Source organism: Bacillus rossius, chromosome 1 (assembly GCF_032445375.1).
Source record: "Bacillus rossius redtenbacheri isolate Brsri chromosome 1, Brsri_v3, whole genome shotgun sequence".
Classification (NCBI taxonomy): domain Eukaryota; kingdom Metazoa; phylum Arthropoda; class Insecta; order Phasmatodea; family Bacillidae; genus Bacillus; species Bacillus rossius.
In genome coordinates, this window is record NC_086330.1 from 106,878,948 (window position 1) to 106,899,713 (window position 20,766).

The 20,766-nt window shown below is 38.2% G+C and overlaps 1 protein-coding gene across 1 annotated transcript; it reads left to right on the forward strand.

The window, feature by feature from the left end:
• The first annotated feature begins 349 nt into the window (after window positions 1-349).
• Window positions 350-16,547, forward strand: LOC134541590 (vesicle transport protein GOT1B). The gene is made up of 5 exons (XM_063385130.1): window positions 350-869; window positions 4,691-4,782; window positions 5,755-5,933; window positions 12,434-12,515; window positions 14,310-16,547. The coding sequence occupies exons 1-5, from the start codon at window positions 845-847 to the stop codon at window positions 14,352-14,354; spliced, it is 423 nt and encodes a 140-aa protein (XP_063241200.1). The 5' UTR covers window positions 350-844; the 3' UTR covers window positions 14,355-16,547.
• The last annotated feature ends 4,219 nt before the right edge of the window (window positions 16,548-20,766 follow it).

Below are 20,766 nucleotides of genomic sequence, written 5' to 3' on the forward strand. Positions count from 1 at the left end.
ACGCACTGCGCACTGAGTATACTTTGATGAGGGACAATAAACAAAACGACTCGTAACAATTTCGCTTTGTGCCTCTCCTTCAACGCCTTCCCCTGCGCTTCCTCCCCTACATTATTTCCCTTCTTTATCCCTTATTCGTCGTTCCTGCTCCCTCCCCTTTCACAAGCTCCGCCCAAGTAACCGTCATCTGCGATCGGGTTCTACACACATTGGCCGTGGTGTTGTTCCAGGCGAATTCTGAACTGATACTAAAGTACCTGATACTTTTCAAGTGAACTCGTTTGCCGTTCCTGATACAGGCGCGTATCAGTGCCAAAGTATAATGCTGATACTTTTCGACCCACCTCTAGTATGTAGATATTTTCGAGATAGTACCAGAAATTCTACGAAGAACAATATTGCGTTTGGCTGTTGGCGAAAGCTGTTGAACATTAATTAAAAATATATTTTTTTATATTATCATTGCTAATAAACTCTGACGAGTCATTAGTAATACCTGATGCTCATCTAATATCTCGGAAGTTACTAAATGAATGAGAAGTGGATAATTTTTTTATTACTACTACCTGTCCTTTTGTTTTTGTATTTGAATGGATCCTAAAAATGGTTTTAAAGATTAAATTATTTTATTTTAGAAATAACGAAAGGAAATAGTGAAAGAGTTTCTTTCTTAACGTTTAAGAAAATATTTCGATTGTGTTGTTAACAGTATGGTGTTCGTGACGTGGAAGTACAGGTTATGAAAGGCGCGGATCATTTCAAATGATTCAGTACATTTTTCTGTTTAAGCTTTCGTAGTTGTACAACTGTACTCAGATTTTATTTATCATCCAACTGTGGTAAAATGTTTGAAATTACAGATTTACAAAGTAAGTACATGCATTCTTGTGAGGGTTAGTTTTCGTGTTGATTTGATTTTTCTCGTGTGTTTTGTTGGCAAACGGCTGGAAATCAGGAAGGAAGAAATTGAAAAAGTAGTGAAAAGGTTAGACAGCAGGAGAGCCATAGGCAAGGATGGCATAGGGAATGGGATGATAAAGCTGGGGGGGGGGGGGGGGGCAAGCCATGGTGAAGTACCTGGAGTTGCTATTCAGTAGATCGCTGCAGGAGGGCAAATTGCCGCAAGAATGGAAGGAGGCGGTGGTGGTACCGATATACAAGAAGGGGGGTAGCAAAGAGGACCCAGCCAGCTATAGACCAGTTAGTATCACGTCGGCAGTAGGCAAGGTAATGGAGAGGTTAGTGCACAGGCATGTAGTAGGGAAGCTGGACGGAAGGCAGTGGATTGACAGGAGACAGCATGGATTTCGGAGGGGATATTCATGTGAAACACAACTGGTGGGCCTGTTGGAGGAGCTGGTGGAGGGGGTAGATAAAGGTATGCCTGTTTCATCGATTTCGAAAAGGCATTTGATAATGTTCCTCATGAGAAAATGATGAAAAAAGTGGAGGGAGCTATAAGTGACAGGAGGGTGGTGGGTTGGATTGGTGACTTCCTAAGTAACAGGACACAGAGGGTACGTGTGGAGGAGGAGATGTCGGAGGAAGGAAGGGTTACTTCAGGGGTGCCGCAGGGCAGTGTGCTCGGCCCACTGCTCTTCACTATAATGATGAATGTTATAGGAGAGGAGATACAAGGGCATATCAGGCTTTTTGTAGATGACTGCGTTGTATACATGGATACTGAGAGGAATGGGCTACAGGATGATCTGAATAGGCTGGAAGAGTGGGTGGAAAATAATGGTATGAAAATAAATGTGGGTAAGACAAAAGTTGTCAGGTTTACCAGGAAGAGGAAGATTGACAGGAGGGAATATCGCTGGAGGGGAGACGTGATAAGTGAGGCCACAAGCTATAAATATCTAGGGGTGGTGCTGCAAGGCAGCCTGGGGTGGGGGGAGCAGGTAGACAAGGTAGTCAAGAAGAGCAGACAGGCCCTGGGCATGCTGGGACAAGTGCTCAGGGGTGGAAGCAGCATCTTGCGTGATAGGCCTATAAAACTATGGTCCGCCCCATGCTGGAGTATGCCGCAGCAGTGTGGGACCCATACACGACAGTACTTGAAAGGGAGCTGGAGGGGGTGCAGAGGAGAGCAGCTAGATGGGTGAAGGGCATGTGGAGGAGAATGGACAGAGAAGGGAAGGGGGAGTGCAGTACCACAGAGATGATAGGATTGAGATGGGAGAGCTTAAAGGACAGAAGACAGAAGGAGAGACTAGTCAAGATGTACCAGGTGCTGAGTGGAGTGGGAGGATGGGGAGAGTTGGGGAGACGGGTCAAAATGGGAATGCCTAGAAGTAAGATTGAAAATACTAGGAAGGTTTTTAAAGAGAGGAGGAGAACAGAAAGGGGAAAAAATGTGATGGTCGTAAGGACGGTAGGGGAATGGAATAGGCTGGAGGAGGAGTGTGTGTCGGCTGGGAGTGTGGATCAATTCAGAAGAAGAGTGCGGGGAAAGTAGGGAGAATGCTTGCCACCGGGCAATTCTGTACCCAATTGCAGCTATATAATAATAATAATATTTTTAAAAGAAAAGCATTTTAACTACATTAATACCACACCATTTTTATCTTACAGAATATTGAATGTAACACCCATCATGATCTGAAATTCCCATCTTGCAAGTAGTCACAAGTTAAGTCGTAAAAGGTCTTGTTAAATTTAAGGGTCCCGACATTACTGTAAAAAAAAAAAAAATCCAAATGTTGTGTTCCGACTAGTTTCTTAGACATTACCGTTTATAGGTTACATTAGGTAGTATGTGTAGTTAAGAGGCTGTTGCCGTCGCCATGTTGTGCTTTATTAGCGTAGGCGAGACTTGTTTTCCCTGAGAGCTTGGCCTGATTGTTGTCACCGCCGTACTGTTTTCTTGATACTAGCGACAACTTGATCATGTGGTTCCCCAGAGATCTTTAGGAATACAGCGTAATCAAGGCTGTTTTTAAAGAGTCAGGTACTTTATGGCCAGTGCCAAGACTGTTTTCCACCCTGATTAGGCACAATCAATGCTACACTATTAAAGCACAAACTAAATTTATGTCACTTTAGCAAACACAGATGATCAGGCCACTCTCGTAGAAAACAATCTGGACTACACTAATAAAAAATAAAGCACAACTTGACAATGTTTGCGTCATTGCACAGGCTACTTGATTTTACCTATAAATGGCAATTTCTCATAAACCAGTAGTAATTTTTAAACTCTGTTTTCAGGTTGAATAGAGGAATGTTTGTAGTGCTCAAAAACACATTTGGAATTTTATAATTTTTTTATGGAAAAGCATCTGTTGTGAAGAAAGTTCTTGAGAAATTTGTATTGTTCCTGCTGCGATTCCTTTAGTCTCCCTGTAAACTATTAATGTATTGGCCATCTCTGTGAGAGTTAGGTCTGTTTGTGTTTGTGCTTTGTGTCAAATCTGAAATTGCTGCCTTTTACTCTCTAACATTCAACACTGTTCTATTCATCCAAAGCTAAATATGTAAATGTACCACAACCAACTATCCACTGTTCTGGACACCAAACAGCTGGTTGCTAGTGCACATAGATAACTCTTGAATGTCTGTGCCCTGCGTCTGAGCACTTGAATGTCACTGTTCTGCAATTGCACATCTTCTTAACCAGTGGAGTGTTGCTTGGTTGCATGCAAAATTAAAATTGGTGCACTTCTGTTTGTGCCTGTAACTTCGCAGTCTTGCATATCTGGACTGTATTTTTAAAAACAAATTTCTTGTTTTGACGTTCTCTTCCACCCAAAAATTTTTGTGCCTTTGCAATTTCAGAGTATGCTGTATGTAAGGGTTCCTTATTGTGTTATACAGTTTATATCAAAGCTTTATAGTGCATATCTTCCAAATCAAAAATATTTTGGTAATTGTACAGTTTGAAATCACAAACACATTCAACTGCTCAATTTATTTTAATATGTTACATTAAAATATAATTGGATATGTTACACGGATCACTTGCTTCCGGGAACAATGTTCATCAAAATGTATACATATGTAGGTACTTTCAAAATCAAATATGCATCGCAAACACAATCTTTTTTATAATTTTAATATTTTATTTTATATACAACTGGATACACAATAAGGAACAATTAATTACCTGAGAAATTATGACAGATTTGTGTGGTTTTTTTTTAGCACTTTATTAACATTTTGTAATTGTTCCGTATCACATATGCAATTAATCCCTTGATCCTGTGGTACATGGTGCTAGCTGTGATAATTTAGGACGTTGAAAGATTCTGCACATTAAAATTTGTCATATAACAATGAATAATGATTGTAAGTTGAATAAAACATATATTTTCCATTTTATTCAACTTAAGACCATAATTTTTTGTTATATCACAAGTTTTTGTTATGTGCAGCGTTTTTGACGTACTAAATTAAAACAGCAAACACCATTTACCATAGGATCAAAATGTGCAGGATCATGCCATCAGGATCAAGGGATAAATTTGGATACATTATATGGAGTTTTTATCTAACATTCATTACTAAGGTAAGGGACTTGAGTGATCCCGAATGTGGCCTGATATATAGTATACCTAGATTGGTTTTGTTAAGTAAATGAAGTGAAATGCAGTTCAGAATTTGGAAGAATATTTATTTTGAAACAAAGACTAAACCTACTACTAGTTTTATTTATAAGGTTATTGTCATAATTATTATTTTTTTCCAGAGATTGGTGTTGGGCTTGCTGGATTTGGAGTGTCTTTTCTCTTTCTCGGTGTGCTACTGCTGTTTGACAAAGGTCTTTTAGCCATAGGAAATGTAAGTTTGCCAGCTACAGTTTTTAATATTCATAAAAATTTAACTTTTAACTAAATCACTTGTCAGAATAGTTAAGAACAAAGTGTGAAAACACATTTAAAACAAGTTGGTTTAAATTCATGAGGTCGCTATCATTAAGATAACTCATATTCACCATTTTTCCTTGTCATTGTAATTAGTTGCAAATGGTTTTGACCCAGCTTGTTAAGTGAGGGTTTTATTGCCACAAGGTGGCTACGGGTCAGAGAAGTCACAAAAGTCTTAAAAAATAATGAAACTAAAGGACTTTTCACAAAACTTGTGAAAAAGTCCTGAAATAAACAATAACATCTGGATCTTCAATTTCCAGCAGCCTATTGCTAACCTTTAATTTGTTATTCGACACCTCGCTTCAATTTATGGTCACACACAAAGTATTGATTGTTGGAGATACTCCACTTAAATCTTTTGGAAATTATCTCTGTAAATTTTTTAGCTTTATAACTTTAAAATCACCATGATTCTGTGAAAATAATAAAAATTTTCATATTAAATTTGCACTTTTACTATATAGGCCCTAAATGATAAAATATTCATAATATAATCTAAAAAAGGCACAGGAAAATTAAATATCACAAAGAAATGTCATCCTGTGCCATCATAATAAATGCTGCATCTTTAAAATGCACATGGGTATGAGAAGTGGAGAAAGCCTGTGATGTTGGGCTGTTTGTTTACATCAAAAAGGTGCAAACATATATTTTACATCTTTTGAGTGTATGGCAACCACTGGGCATTCCAAGGTGACTGCTGTGTGGAAGAGCTTTTAACCGCACTGCTCTTTACCTGCCTCTTAAATCAAAGCACTCATACAAATTTCTTTGCAATTCAGACTAGGGTTATGGTAACATACCATATCGTAGTTGCTGTACTAACATGTCATAATGGAGATTGTCTGTTGAAGTTCACACACGATGCTACGATTGCTTGCAGATCCTGTTCATTGCTGGCCTGGCCTGCGTGATTGGACTGGAGCGCACCTTCCGATTCTTCTTCCAGAAGCACAAAGTCAAAGCAACGGTGTGCTTCTTTGGTGGGATAGTGATTGTGCTGTTGGGCTGGCCCCTCATTGGCATGCTGTTCGAAACATATGGCTTTGTTCTTCTGTTCAGGTACGCTGAGCATAATGCAGATGTGTTTTGAAATCACTAGGGAGTACATACTCAATTTACTATTAATAGAAGTTGTTATTACTAATGCTTAAACATCATTCTCGTTTCTTACAACACGCAAATACAGTTTATACAAAAAAAAATTAAATAACAAATGAAAGAGTTTCTGAGTTAAAATTTTATGTTAGTTTATTAAATACATCATGCAACGTTGGAAAAACTAAAAACATATCTTTTTGAATTTTGAAATCCTTCTGCAGTTGGGCACAATTCCGGTGGCAAGCTGACGTTTCTACTTTTACCTTACCCTCCTCCCTGTCACCTTCTCCTCTCCAAACTATTTCATTCCCGTATCATTCTTATGACCATCAGTATTTTCCATCTTTCTGTTCTCCTTCTCTCTCTAAAGACTTTCCTAGGATTTTCTCTCTTTCTTCTGTATTGCCCTCTCTCTATCCTGTCCCCCTGATTTCTCCACCTTCCCACCCCAATCAGTATCTGGTACTTCCCGACCAACCTCTCTGTCCGCCTTCTTTCCTGTAGATGCCCCACCCCAGTTCCTTCATTAATTCTGTTAGTGTCATTGTTTGCTCTCAACATTTATCACTTTCCAATCTCTCCACTCCCATTCACTCCCCTTCACACACCTAACTGCACTCATCTGCACTCCCTCTTAATTCTCTCTCAAGCACCGCTGTCTCACCTATCACCTCTTTCCTCCAATGATAATAACTCTTAAACACCATTGATTTGTTGGTGAATCTGACCCCCTTTGCCTTACCCACATTAATCCTCATTTAGTTCTTTTCTGCCCATTCTTCCAATCTGTCCAGGTCCTCCTGCAATCCTCCCATCTGTGCATCTCCATACACCACACATGAAGAGCAATGGCCCGGTACACTGCCCTGTGGTACCTCAGATGTAACATTGCCCTCCTTCAACAGTTTGTTTCCAGCTCGTACTGCTTGCTTTCTGTTTGTTAGGAAGTCGCCTTCCACTCCCCACCCTCCCATCCATTATAACCCCCTCCACCTTCTGCATCAGCTTAACATGAGATACTTTATCAGATGCTTTTTCCAAGTCAATGAAGCTAGCATCAGTCTGCCTTCCCCTGTCTACTTCCTGCATCAGATCCTCTAGCAGTCCTACTAGCTGTGTTTCACACAAATAGCTCTTCCTGAACCCATGCTGCCTCTTATCCCACCAATGCCACGTTTCCATCACCCCACCACATGCCATGATTTTTTTCTTTTTTTCTTATGTTGCTATCCTTACTTAATATTATAAATGTGAAAGTAACTCTGTCTGTCTATCGTGCTTTCACGCCAAAACTACTGAACCGATTTAAATGAAATTTGGCACACACATAGTCTAGAGCCTGAGAAAGGACATAGGCTACTTTTTAATGCGAAAAAAGGGTTGAAAGTAGGGGGCGAAAAGTTGTATGGAAGTATCGTCATTTTTAGAGCTAGAAGCTTGAAACTTATTTTTTAGGCTGTTGATTCGATATAAATAAATATGACATTCAAAGTTTGTATGGAAATATTTAAGGTTTATGTGAATGTTATATAAGTTTGCGACAAGAGACAAAATATTAGAGCTATTCTGACGTAACATTTACGGAGTCATTAATGTGAAACTGAGTTAACACGAGTAAAAAACTTGCCAAGCACCGCGCCCTACACAATGAGCGCTGTGCAGCCACGCGGGAGGGGAGTGGGTTGCGGAGCGCGGAGTGGTACGGCGCGGTGTAGGTGGGGAAATATGCCCAAGTGTGCTTACCCGAACGGGCAGACATGTGAGGGCAGACGACTGTGCCACACGCATGCGAATACTGATCTTTTCCGCTGCAAATTCATTATTATTCACGCAAATTGATTACAATTTGATTTGCTTACACAATTTTTTGTTTATTTAATTAACGTTCTTCATGAAATACAAATAACTTTAAGTTTTTATGTAATAACGTAGTTTATAAAAATGTACTTAAATAAACTCATATTGATACTTTATACCTTATGTACTTATATACTTAAATAATTTAATAAGCTCTTTGCAGTGAAACACTGCAAATAGCTCATTAAAGTATTTATACGTATGTGTCATATTTGTAAAATAATTACCCTAAATAATTAAAAATGCTAATCAAAGACACTATTCCACGCGGACGAAGTCGCGGGCACAGCTAGTTATAGATATATTGATTATTGATAAATGCTATTATTGATGATGACCTACCAGTCTCAAGCTTGCTTGATCCTCTATATTTCTCCCTTTCTTCTGCACAGGAATAACCACTGCCTCCTTCCATTCCTGTGGGATTTTTCCTTCCTATAGTGATCTACAAAACACCCACAGGAATGGCCTCACCCCCAAGCTTTATCATGTCATTTCCTATTCAATATTTCCCAGTCACTTTCCTCTTATCTAGGCCTTATTTTATCTTCCTTATTTCTTCTATCCCTACCCTCATCAGTTCACCATAATTCTCTGCTCCCTGCACTTGCCCTATCACATCCCTCAGCTGCTTTTTCTCAAATATAAACAGATACTGTTTTGCCAACATATCTGCCTTCTCCTTATCCCTCACCTTGGGTCTTCATCCTGTCCTTGCAACACAGGTATCCCCCCTTGCCCTTTCTGTTCCTGATGAGCCTATGAATTTTCTGCCAGTTTCCTTTGGTACCCTGTTCCATCATATCACCCAGATATATTTCATTAGCTAGTTTAATTTCTCTTGTCAGATTCCACCCTAAATCTTTCAATCTTTCCTTCACTACCTCTTTAGGAATCGTCCATTAATCACGTGAGGTTCAAAAGGGGGAGGGAGGGGGTCGGGAAAAATCACGAAATATCACAAGGGGGGAGGGGGGTGTAGAGAGATATCACGTGTATTTATTTTTTCGCCCGATTTCTACTAAACCGAAAAGTGACGCGTGACCTTGACTCGCCGTAGCCAGGCAACAATATCCCCGCCCGCCGCAACATGAACCACCCGGCTCGGCTTGCCAGTCGCCAGTAAGACTGTGATTTTGGCGCCGAATATATGCGTAAATCACATATAAGCCTTTCCTTTATTATTTTTATGCCAGTGAGAACAAACCTGCAACCTTAATGTGTGTCTGGACATTTTTATCACTGTGCTTAATTTTCCAGAATTAAATTAGATTATACCTATGTTTAAAGATAATATTCTATAATTTTTAAAAATATTTTGTACCAAAAAAATACACGTGATTTATTGGGGGGGGGGGGGGGAGTCTAAAACCTCACCACAAATCACTAGGGGGGAGGGGGGGTTAAAAATTTGCTAAAAAAACATCACGTGACTAATGGACGACCCCTTACCCTTCTTCTGTCCATTGCACATAGTTTTCTCCACTTCCTCTTTAATCTCAGAAATTCTTTACCATAGTATGGTGGGTCTCTTCCCAACATCATCTTCCTACTAGGTACATGTCCTTCTTCCCCCCCTCCTTTAGCTTATTTATCTTCTGCACTCTCTTCAGAGACAAAACTCTCCTCTAAATACTCTTCTACCCTTGTCTGATCAGCCCTCCAATACTGCCACATTATTTTGTTCCTTTGTTTTGATGTCTTCAGATCCAGGCAGATCTCCACCACTGGGATATCATGATCACTTATCCTTTCCACCACTGTAGATCTGGTCACTAGCTTCTCTGGTTTAACCAGGACTATGTCCAATAACGAACCCTCCTTCACCCTGCCCATCATTGTATTCCCCTGAGCAACCTGCTTTAGTCCTGTATTTGCTGCCTTGTTGCTCTCTGCTGCCCTTTTGGTCCCACCCACACCCTCACATATTTTCACCCTAACCCTGAAAGGTTTAGATCACCTGCTACTACCACTTTAAAAACTTCCTTCAATTCATCCAGCTCCTCAAATACCATTTTCTCTTCTGTATCCCCATCTCCTGGCAGCTTATACACAGCAAACAGCTGTATCTTCCTCTTTTTTCCTGTGATCTCCTTCAGGTACAGTACCTCCTCGCTTATACCCACCCATTTGACTTCCACCTCCAGGATTTACCTTTTACAAACTGTAATTCCCCCCCCCCCTCCTATTTCTATCCCTTCTGTATATGTTGTAATGCCGTCTTCCTATTTCATTGTCTGCAACCTCCCGGAGAATCATGTTTCAACAGCCACCACGGTTTCAGCTTTATACAGCTCCACTACAGCTCACAGCTTGTGTAGTTTTTTGGTGACACTCCTACAATTTACTACCTTTATTTTTGTACTGCCCCCTGTCATCCTCCCATGTATTCCATTATCTACACTACCCCAGCTGCTCCTGCCTTGTTCCTGTTTCTCTCTCTCTCTCTCTCTCTCTCTTTCCCCTCATATTATGCTTGTCTCCCTCATCTCCCCCTCCTTCCTATTTCCCTGCCCAGCCCTTTCTGTTCTCATCCTCTCTTCCAGTACTTGTGTTAATATACTTGCACATTCCCTGTTCAGGTGGACTTAGTCCCTAGTCATATACAGCATCTGTGAACAGCACTTACAAATTCTGCTCCTTACACCTAGCACTGCCTCATCATTATAGTTTCTGCAGCCTTGAGTTTCTCGAAGTGAACACCTCTCCTGGGTAGCAGTACCCCACTCACTATTATGGTTCCATTTTTTTGTTATTGCATGCAGCATTCACTTCGTATCAGATAAACATTTGCTTGGCCCTCCTTCCCTTACGAGATTATTTGAACCCATGTGTACAACTACTTTACTAACCCTTTCCAGTTTGCTCTCTTCCACTTGGCCCTGTTCATCTGCAATCGTCTCCCCACCCCTGACTGCCTTGTACACCCCTGGTAGCCTCACATACTTGAGCATTGAGTCCCCGAATAATGCCACTGTCTCCATACCAGTTCCATCATCTCGTCTAAACTCCTCGTACTCAGTCCCTGGTCCCAGGTCGGTTTCCCTCGCCTGACTGCCCTCTGCTTATTAGCCACCTCAGCCCTACTTTTCTCATTGCTTTCCACATTCCTGCTACTTCCAGCTCCTTAACTGTATTATTGTGCTCACTAAGCCAAGCGATCTCTCTCATCCTAGCCACCTTGAGCTCTGACCTTATCTGATTCGTCTCCTCCCCATATATTCCTCCGGCTGGAACTCCTACCCCTTGCCCCTCTTCATACTTGTGTGCTGTTATTGCCAGCAACCTTTTTACTCTCTGTATCTACTCTAATCTATCCATCCTTCTTTTTATCATCCTTCTGTGTGTCCTCGGCTCACCTCTTTCCAGAGATTCCAACATGCTCATTATTATATTTTCCATCTGTATAACATGTTGCAAGATTTCCTTGCCTTAGCTTCAACCTCTTTCTGCATCACTCGTCCTTCAACCACTCTTAAAAAATCAGATTCCACAGCCATTCCCACAGGTCTCTATCTGACTTTCCTAGGTCTCCTACCCATACCTATACTTGACACCCCTTACTTTTTGTATTCTCCACATTAGTGTAACTCCTATCTGAACAACTAGTCTTATAGATGGATCTGTTGCACCCATTATTGCCGATGTCATTCATCTTCAGCCTCACACCAGTAATGGTGGTAACTACTATCCCTCCCACCATGCTGAATTTCCAGTAGCATTTCCTCCACTGGGGGTTCAACACCCTCCTATAGGTTATTTACCGCCGCCCGACACTCGACGTTGAGTTGCTGGCTATATGGTCTAATCCTTCACTGTAGCGGGTAACCGTGGCCAGACATACAAAATACTAAATAATTATTGTGTACAGAATCTAGTCATGTGATCAGTTTTTCTACAAAATGTACCAATTTTTGAACATGGAGTAAGAATAAAAACCATACTTGTGTAAAAAAAAAAGATATGTAGGTACCTCTAATTTAGAAACATTGACTATTGTATTTTAATGTGTTAAAAAGAAGGAATAAAGTTTGTTGTTTGTTTACCTTCTTAGGTAATGGTAACAGTTGACATGATGTAGATAGCAAGTTAGTTTGGGTTTGAATTCAGGATATTTAAATTTGAATTTTTTTACTTCATATTGTTGATACCGTGCAATATTAATGTGAAATAGAATGTGACACATAAGCTACTGATAATGCATTAATAGAAAAACCTGAATTTCATGGGAAAATTTAACTGGACTTTTTATTAATCATTTGCATAATTTATTTTATTGTTGCCTGTGGTCTGCGAGAGGTGTTTCGCAACACATGGTTGGGCCAATGAAATCCTGTTCCTATACTACTAAATGTCCATGATTTAGCATAACAGTAAGAAAAAGCTAGGTGCCTACAGTGTTTTGAGAAATGCCTTGGCAGGAAATTTTTTCTCTAAGTACATACGTGTCTTGTTTCTGCCTAATAATTCTGAATGTTGCAGTTTGCATGTGTTACTAATCTAAGTAATCTAGTTTGCAGGATGTAGCCATTCACTATGATGTGTTCAGCTCAACTCATGAGGGTAGCGAAGCAGTTCTTCCTTCATTTGTGCCAATGTTACAGTGGCTTCTTCCCAGTCGCCATCAACTTCCTCCGGAGGGTGCCTGTTCTCGGAACTTTTCTCAGTCTCCCGGGCATCAGAACGGTAAGTTAACATTCCCCTGGTTTTTCTCGCACTTGAAGACCAACAACCACAATCCACAAAGTTTAGAATTCAAGTTTATTTATAGATTTATATTGTACCTGAGAAACACCACGAGATGGTGATCTTGCTTTGTTTCTCTTCCCCCTTCTACCGGAAGACTTTAACATGGCCTCTCAATGACTGTAAGCGTGGAACTGGGTGACATTAGAGCCAAGGGATGGTTCTAATAGAACATTATTTATTTTACAATAATTGCAAAGAACATAGCACACATTAGCAATTGAATATGCAATGACCAGAGGCTCTGCTACCACAATGTCTCTCTTTCTATTGTCCTGGAACCTACTGTAACATATTAAATCAGGTACAAGTACCTCATTGAACTTGACTTTAAAATTTCTCTCTAAAAATCAAATAAAAGCCCCAATAAAACAAGTTGCTTTGCAGAATTACAGAACACAAATATAGGGCCAGACAATTTATGTAAAAATGAAGATTAAAATTCCACAACAAAGAATATATAACACCATGTCTCTGTACCATCAATAAACAAGAATATTAAGTGCCTACAAAGAGTGATTTCAAAACATGTATTAAAAGGCCAAATGGCTCTTATGAATAAACAACAATTTACAAACATGAAAAGCCTTGAGCTGACTAGATTTAACACTGTTACAATAAGTGCACCCGACTATACCTGACAGCCTACAAAAGAATGCTAAGTCCATACATCACTTGTTCAAATCATTCACTAACGTCGGAGATGTCTTTAAAATAAAAGTCCCAGAAGTATCACTCTTATGCAAATTCTATCACCCAAGCCTGCAAACATTTTCTAAGTCAGACTTCTGGCTCTGAAAAATAATTCTATTTCCAAACTCGTATATAGGGACATAATGACATACCATAAGTCCTCTTCTGTAGTGACGTACTGGGCGGCGTAGCGATGAACCTGGTAACGATCTGGAGCGAGAGCGAAGCAGCAGTCTACTCATCAGGCAGCCCCTCTGAGTCATTCTCCTTCCATTCCCTTGGGAAGAAAGTGTATACACCCAACCAGCTCGCTCAAAACCTCTTGTGTGAAAGAGCACGTGACAGACAGGTGCTGCAAAACTTTTATGTCCAATGTAAAGTTGTCAATCCAGCATTTTTTGGTTATCACTTTTGAACTTGGCCGCTAGGTCTCGTTACTGCGCTGCTATTATTTTTAGTTTGATCTGAGTTTATCGTTACCGCTGGTATTCATTTCAGTGCAGTATTTTTTTGTTGTCTGTTAACATTTTTGGTATTCCCGTTAAAACTATATTGACTTTCTGAATTTTGATAAAATCACTAATTTGGCATTGCAGTTGTCTCGAACATACAGAATTGGGAATTGGAAAGTTGTATTGAAATTGTGGAAAAAGTAGGGAAATTGACAATATCTAAGTACACAACTACATGTTCCATTAATGATTCGTATTTGATTTCTACTAACTTAATTATATGTAAATTATACAAACAAGAGGGAATTAATTTGAAGCACAGTCAAATAACTACTTTAGTCTTTCTCATTATCACAATTACTGTTACGGTATGTTTCAAAGGTTAATAAAAAAAATTCCTAGACTGGTAGTAGACTATTGTAATTTGTTTTGTAGTGTTGATGGAAATGGTTTTGGTGCAACGTGTATATTGTGCAGGAAAACGTTATTTGTATAATCTATCTTGCCGGATAGACTGATGAGACAGGGAAGCTGGCTGGTGTAAGAGAGCAGGAACCCCGCGCAGAGGTGAGCCGTGTTGTTGTGGCAGGTGCTGGACCGGCTGGCGGGCGACACTAGCCGCACGACCGTATGAGAGTGAAGTGGCTGCAGCGGTGACGGTACCTGCTGCATGCGAGTCGACGAGCGAGCCTTCATCTGTAGCTTGGCTTGGACGCTGCGTGTTGATGCAAGCAGTGGTTTGAAAGTGTACATTTAACGTCTTGCAAAGCCCAACTGTTTTTCAGTGTTTTTTACCAGTTTTCCAACCTGGCCGTTGGAAATATTCCCGTGTGACGATTTTTACAAAATAAATTTATAAATGTGGCAACTAGGTACATTTTGAACAATTTTTTTTTGGCTGTGCCAAAACAGATATATTTTTTATGTATTTATACAAATAGTTTCTTTGGGATTTAGTTTAGCATTAATACATTAAAGTATTTACTTAAAATTTGTATTCGGACAATACTTTCTCACCAGAATGTGCAACTAATTTAACATCTTTCTCTTATGTAACCAAAATTTCTTGTTTCCACTTCAACCCATCACAAATATGGCAAAAACTTTTTTTTTTAAGGGGTTATGAACAAATTTTACAGAATACCAAAAATTGTATTTCACATTTATAAATGATGCAGTGGAACTTGAAACTGTTTGTGTAACTTGTAGGTATGTGTTAATATACAAAGCATAATAATGGGGTATTAGGCTAATATTGAATTCATGAACCAACTAGTCATGATATATAACATCTTTGCAGAATAATTATTGTAGAGTTAATTTTTGGGGTTCTTATAGAGGTTTCCAATTTGTAATTTTGTAGCATAATCACAGGAAACTATAATTTTCAGTACACATGCTTTTGTTGTGACTTCCATTCATTAATATGATGCAAAGATAGAAAGATCTGTAATTGGAAGTACACTTATGTGTGCACATAGTTCTGAAATGTATGTATCTGTCATCGTTGCTATCCACTGCCGTTTCCTGCCTTCAGCCTGGTCCGCAATCCCCGGCCACTTTCTCTTAGCTAAGTCATTTACCATGTATGTGTGTTACATTTTCCCTATTATTTTAGAAACAAAGTTCAGTTTTATGTATATACATGCCTGGTTCACCTTTCTTTTAAATTCTAATTCGAATGGATGTGGAAAAGAAGATGGAAATCACAACTGTGCTGGCTGGGCCGCACTTACTGTAGTTACAAAAGAGACGTAAAAGAAATGTGTATTTGTATCTGACCAGTATCTGTGTTTGTGTGTGTCTGTACAACAAATGTAAACTGCCTGCTTTTCAGTTATGGTGTGGTTTTTTTGTGCAAATCGTTAAGTTAGGAAAATGGTAAACATATTTTCATCCCTCGATTTTGTATGTAGTTAACTTTTCTTGAGTGAAACTTTTCTTGAGTGAAAATGACTAAGATCCATGTGCAATATTAATAATTCCATTTGAAAACTGTATGTATATTATGATTAGGCATGTGTGTACCAGTTTGCACCATCAGCATTGGTGCGGACTGATGCCCTGGACGGTACTGGTTTTACATGCCCAATGAAGTTCGACAGTTCTTGTTCATTCCCACATCACCCACTACAATAGAAGTTGTATTGAGCTATGAAAGATACAGCTTGTGTGTGTCTTAAAGTTGTTAAATTCACAATATACAGTCTGCCGGTCACACAACGGTATAATAGAAACAAGTTAATGAGTTACAGTCACATTTACATGGTAGACAGATATACAAAAGAAAAAAAATGTTATGCATATTTAAATAATTTATTGTGCCATAATTTATAAGGAAAGAACCAACACAATGATGCCATTTTGACCACTATGCTTTGAGCTGTTCTCATCTCGGATCATACTTGAGCACAGATCCTTGAATCAATTTGCTTGTATCACTTTATACAATTATTGGCATTTAACATAAATATCAATTAATTAATTAGGATATTCTTGTTGGATTAGTGTTCAAAATTTACTTTTATAATGCATTTATAAAATTCTGGTACAAATAGGCCTAGTGTTAAAATAATACTATTACTAATACAGATACATAATATAATTAATTTATCCAATTCCTGTGGGCTGTCAGGAAATATCAGTGATAAGTTTTGAAATTAGTGGATATGCATTTTGTGTCAACAAGTAAAGTTTTTCATTTTTTTTGTTATATATTCCTTTTATAAAAAGTGAAAACCTATTTATAAGATACCATGGTTTTATATAATATGTACAGTGTACATATCCTTTTATTTTTTTCCAAAATAAAAATATCAAAAAGTAATTCACATTTATTGCCCTTTAATATATTAAGGATAATCTTATTGGCAAAACCAAACTGTAAAATTTTCATGCTTAAGTTTGCTGAGTGAAAAATTAATATTTATCTAAAATGTTTTGATTGTAAATATTATAGGCAAAATAAATTATCTTTGAAATGCTCACTTCAACATTGTGACTTCTGAGGTGTTAAGAGCATGAGTGCCGTAAGCGCTTTTTTTTTGTTGAGGGGAGGATGGGCATTATATTTTTCCTTCAATCTTCAAAGCCCATATTTATTCTTACATATTTTTGTTGGAGTATGGCATATGTGCGGAGACTTACTTTCAACATATTAAGCTAACAAAAAGTGTCTAAAGCCATTGTTATTTGATTATTACTGTGAACAAAAACTCAAATTTAGTTTGTGCTACAAGTAAGAACATTAGCATGTAATATAACATCATTAATACTAATAATTCCTCAAATTCTAAACTAGAAATAGCATAATTTTTTTCATTTTAATAAGAATTTTTAAAAGACAGATATTTTTCAATTCACAAACAATACACAATAGTACACACATTTTCTCAGTTTTAGGCATGAGATACATTTTCAACTCATTTTATTCATCGCAATGGGTCACTCACAACTTATTGTTCATACTTTTGTTTTACACCTAGAGTGGCCGTATTTACAATTTTATGGAATGATGATATTTTTGAGATGTCTATTAACATAAATTAATTCCTATTGCATTTCAAAATTATAATTTTTTTCATAAGAAACTTTTGAATATGAATAAATTTGCTTATGAATTATGTTACATATTTTGCATCACTCTGTGCTTTTGTTTTCTTTGGACAAAAATGAGACTGTGAAAATAACCTTCAGTGGTGAAATTTTGTTCAGAAAACACTTTTAGAATTAAATTATTTTATATTATGAAAATAAAATTCTTGTTTTGTCGTTATAAACCACTAATATGGTCGTAGAAATAGAATTTCTCTATAGCACCTTGCTAAAGCTAGGCCACTATTAATTTATGTTTCTGTAAATCACAACATGCAAACATTTTTGGACCTGCATATTTGTTCAATAGATGTCTACCTACTGAAATAATATTCATATCTCAGAAAAGTGTATTATGTTTTTCATAAGAAGATAATAAAATTGAAGTTTGCCTGAGTGCAAATTTTGCTAAACTTGGTGCATTTGTGCCAGAACAATGCATATTCATACAGCCGTACTCAAGTTACAAGAATTCTGGTACTTGCATCCTACTAGCATTTCAGGATCCACCTCTATTTCACGCCATTCATGCACATTTATTTTGTGGTGTAACAAGGAGGCATATTCAGAAGTGCCTCTAGTTCATACCAGTGGCGTGCCACCAATGTATGGTGAAAAGATGCAGTTCCGCAGCTACCCCATTGTTGCACTTACCTATGACATTACGTATTGATACGAGTGATATGATGTCCTGTATAAAATATATTTATTTGTGCCTCTAAATGATACTAAGTGTGGTTTTAATAATATATCAGACAAGGGTTTTGGGCTATAAATGTAAAACTAAAATGTTGATGAGGAAGATGGTATAAATAGAGATAAATTTAAGTTCCTGGTTGAGTTAAAATTAGTGTTTCAAGGATTTTTTTTGTCAAATTTTCTTAGGGTTGCCTATTCCCCCCCAACTTTCTTTTACTCTAAGGGCTGTTCCATAATCCTCTCAGTAAGGCTCCTTTCTAAAAATACTAGGGCCCCACAAAGTCTAGGGCTGCCACTGTCCTTAAGTAATGATTTTAGCATGATCTACCACATGTTGACCTGATTTCCATTCTTTAGCCTTTTTAGATGATTTAAATGGCCTTTGAATACTTGTATGGTCTATTCAGGTTAGTGTACTGGTTTACTGTTATACATCCTGACCACTACGGATGGTTCCTGATGTCTGAGGCGTACATTAGCAGGTTATTAACGAGCTAGTACAAGAGGGCCGGCCTAACATATTTCACACCTCGCACCTTCCGCTAATTCGTACTGTAATGTATTAACTATGTTACACAGGTAGAGAAGCCAACCAGTCTCGTAGCCGGCACTTATATTGCTCCACCGAGCAAGCGGTGTGTCTGGTGTTTGTTACCGCATCCTGTCAGCTCAAGGTCGTCTCATAATCAGCGGTTATCATATGTGTGTCTGTGGTGCTTGCACAATCTTATCAGTTTTACTGATAAGGGAATCTATCTTAGTAAATCACTTAAAGAACTTTTACTTCACACTTACAGAGTTTCCTTTGGTCCATAACTTAACATTAAATTTCATGGATATGAGTAAATACACACAATGAATATCAAAAATTATATCATGGTGCTTTCTCTTTATTTTTATTTTAGCCATTCAGAATGAAAGTTAAACTAAACACTCTTAATTGCTGAAAGTAAGTTACCTACAAGATTAATGCCAATTTTATATAATTTACCATGCTCGTGCCAGAACGTAAATTAAACTATGTTGTTTCTTGCAGTGAGCAACATTATTGAAAACTAAAACAGATATTTACTATTTTGAAGAATTTCTTCATCAGTATTTGTTTAGCTTTTTTTGCAGTATGCATTGATTGAATCACAATATGTTTTAATATTAATTCATTAAATCTTGATATGCATACCAGTAATGAATATAAAAAAATAATTGATGTTAAAAAAAGTGGGAAATTGTTGTATTTGGTTGTAATGAATGGTAAGGGTAAAGGTGTCCTTCAATGCATAGGTTACCTACTTCAAATATTTTCCTGAAACCCACCAGCTGCAATGTTAGAGGATATTGTTTAATACTGGATTGTATACATCTCTCTGCAGTCTTCTGTACTGATGTTACTAGAAGCACGTTACTGTGTTAGTTACTGGTTGGCAGTCTTGGCTTTCAGGTTGAAGCCATGCATGATGTTGGAGCTAACTGATGTTTCTCTGCACTTTGTGGTAACATCGTCAGGTGACATTTTGAGCACTGTGTCGCCATGTTCGGTCAGTGGGTGTCACCCCTCCACGTGGACACTCGTCACTAACCATGGTGGACAGGGGTGGGGTGCTTGAGGGACAATTACTGTGGTCTGCAATCAAAAGAAAAAGGTGGTCCACCCACAGTCTCTGTCCAGGACTAGCTAGAGGGATGGAGGTTAGTTAGAATTCAGTAAAAAAAAAGGTTGACTTCAAGGCACAATGTTTAACACGCTGTTTTCAGAAAGCTTCTGTGAAACTGTCTGAGAGCTAACAGATAGCTTATAGACAGCCAGTGGCTCTTCCTTGGCTGCCAATACCTCATTTCATTGGTCCATTTACCTGGAAAACCAGGCTGCCATGACAACTGTCTCTAATTGCAGAGATCAATTTCAATTGATTTTTGTTCGTATAACATTGTAAGGAATGTGTTTGAAAATGTGTTAACAAACAATTCGTTTTATGGATGGAAATAAAATTCATTAAAACATGCACAATAAAGTTTTAAAAGTTCACCAACTTATTATGCTAGGTTCTGTCTGTTGGCAGTGGTTATGACCATTGTATTACATGGTTTAGCACTAAACTTGAACTTTGATACAGTAGGTATAGTGTCACAGCTAAGGAAGATAACAAACACATTCCAACGAAAATGAATTCAGCTAGTCATGCTGTGAAACAAGGAAAAGGTTTTTTTTTTTTGTTTTTTTAATTTATATATTTATTTTAAAAAATGTTTTAAAACCAAAACTGTATTGACATTCACTTCAAGTTTACCATGGGGAAACAATAAAAATAGCTATGTTAAACTTTGGATGCAGTCCATGTTGATATTTATGACATTAATATAAGAATAAAGATGGTATATGTGTTTGAGTTTATCCATGAACCATTAGGAGTGTATGCAGAATTTCATTTGCATGAAAAGGAAGGGAAAAAAATGGGGTTGGGGGGGGGGGGGGGGTTGAACCACTTTGCTCTCTGTTTGCTTTATAATTTTTTCCTTTTGTTGGTGGGAATGATGGATTTTTTTGGATTTTGGTGGGGAAGGGGATATCTCCCTCACCCCACCCCTTGCATATGACCCTGTGAACCATGACAGGGTAATCTGATACATATACCAAAGCATCACCGTTTCCATCATAAACTGGTGGTCATAATGGTTGTGCCTTGAGCGGTTAGATTACGTGTTCCCCACAAAAGTGAGCTGGTTTTGATTCCCGGATGGATTAGAACCGATTTTTC

Bases quoted from the DNA above. Each gene is read 5' to 3' on its own strand.
- LOC134541590 (XM_063385130.1), top strand. From the start codon at position 845: ATGTTTGAAATTACAGATTTACAAA. The intron at 870-4,690 runs GTAAGTACATGC...ATTTTTTTCCAG, and splicing joins TGAAATTACAGATTTACAAA to AGATTGGTGTTGGGCTTGCT. The intron at 12,516-14,309 runs GTAAGTTAACAT...TTGTTGTGGCAG, and splicing joins GTCTCCCGGGCATCAGAACG to GTGCTGGACCGGCTGGCGGG.